Below are 1239 nucleotides of genomic sequence, written 5' to 3' on the forward strand. Positions count from 1 at the left end.
TCGACGCGCTGCCGCCCCCACCCCACTCCCTCCCTCTGGATCTCGACGCGCCGCCGCCCCGACCTGCTCCTCATTGAGCTCCTCATCATCCTCCTCGACCTGCTACTCCCGCCCGCGCTCCTCTCCAACTTCCTCCGCGTCGGCGTCCACCACGCCTCTGCACACAGCCTCCTCGACCAGGCTAGGTGCTTCCCCTTCCACTTCCGCACACAGCAGCAACTCCTTATCCTCCTTCCCCACTGCTTCTGCCTCCGATCGATCCCATCGGAGCACCACCACCCGCTGCCGCCACCGCGCGGATCGGAGCGGAGCACCGATGGAGGTGGTGAAGAGCCTCCTGAAGCCGAAGCCGACACCGCAGCAGCTGCTGCGCGAGTGGCAGCGCCGCCTCCACAACGAGGGCCGCAACATCGAGCGCCAGATCCGAGGTTCCCCTCCCTCCCCGATTCGATCCAATCAAGGGCTCTAGGCCTTCAACTGGTTGCTGATTTTTGGTTTTGGGGCCGGTGCACAGACGTGCAGAAGGAGGATAAGAAGGTGGAGAAGGCCATCCGGGACGCCGCCAAGGTACCTACCTACATATATACTCTGCGCCATGGATCCATTTGGGCTAATTTACTGATTTGGTTTCCTCTACTGGTGATGCTTGTTCCTGAAGGCGCTGGCCAAGGAGCTGGTGCAGTCTAGGAAGGCGGTCAACCACCTCTACGAGAACAAGGCCCAGCTCAACTCCATCTCCATGCACCTCGGCAAGATCGTCTGTAATGGACACCGCCTGCATCGTATCTATCTTTCTAGATAGCATTCAGTATGGTAACATTTAGTAATTTACAGGTGCTGTTCATGATGCTATTACAAACTCTGAAATATGGTACTTTAGTCAAATGTGCTTCCTTTCTGAACAACTGTGCACCTTGGTGAGCTTGTCGGTAGCAAACAGTTCCTACTGGCCTCATATCATTCTATACTAGTATGGATAAATAGCATCCAAGTTTCTGCTGGTGTCTTGAAATGCTTGGGAATGGCCCGTCCTTATGGACATGCAGTTAGTCTGAATCTGTTCTGGACATGCAGTTAGTCTGACTACCTACTTGCTCAATTCATGGCACTTCAGAACATTCATGTTCTGTTTTATCCATTCTTACATTCTGGCATCTAGTACTTGAACGATCTCACAGTGGCGCTGTGGCGGTTTAGGACATGCTTGTCCTTGCAAAAAAATTGAGCTTAGGCAATACT

General features: G+C 53.8%; 1 protein-coding gene across 1 annotated transcript; it reads left to right on the plus strand.

Moving 5' to 3' along the window:
* Nucleotides 1-248: 248 nt before the first annotated feature.
* Nucleotides 249-802, plus strand: LOC141026862 (vacuolar protein sorting-associated protein 24 homolog 1-like). The gene is made up of 3 exons (XM_073503725.1): nucleotides 249-428; nucleotides 515-567; nucleotides 659-802. Exons 1-3 carry the CDS (start codon nucleotides 317-319, stop codon nucleotides 800-802), a joined length of 309 nt encoding a protein of 102 aa, XP_073359826.1. The 5' UTR covers nucleotides 249-316.
* The last annotated feature ends 437 nt before the right edge of the window (nucleotides 803-1239 follow it).

Source organism: Aegilops tauschii, chromosome 7, assembly GCF_002575655.3.
Source record: "Aegilops tauschii subsp. strangulata cultivar AL8/78 chromosome 7, Aet v6.0, whole genome shotgun sequence".
In the NCBI taxonomy this organism is placed as follows: domain Eukaryota; kingdom Viridiplantae; phylum Streptophyta; class Magnoliopsida; order Poales; family Poaceae; genus Aegilops; species Aegilops tauschii.

Excerpts from the sequence above, each read along its gene's own strand:
- LOC141026862 (XM_073503725.1), top strand. The coding sequence starts at position 317 with ATGGAGGTGGTGAAGAGCCTCCTGAAGCCGAAGCCGACACCGCAGCAG. Across the intron at positions 429-514 it reads CATCGAGCGCCAGATCCGAG|ACGTGCAGAAGGAGGATAAG; the intron begins GTTCCCCTCCCT and ends GCCGGTGCACAG. Across the intron at positions 568-658 it reads CCATCCGGGACGCCGCCAAG|GCGCTGGCCAAGGAGCTGGT; the intron begins GTACCTACCTAC and ends TTGTTCCTGAAG.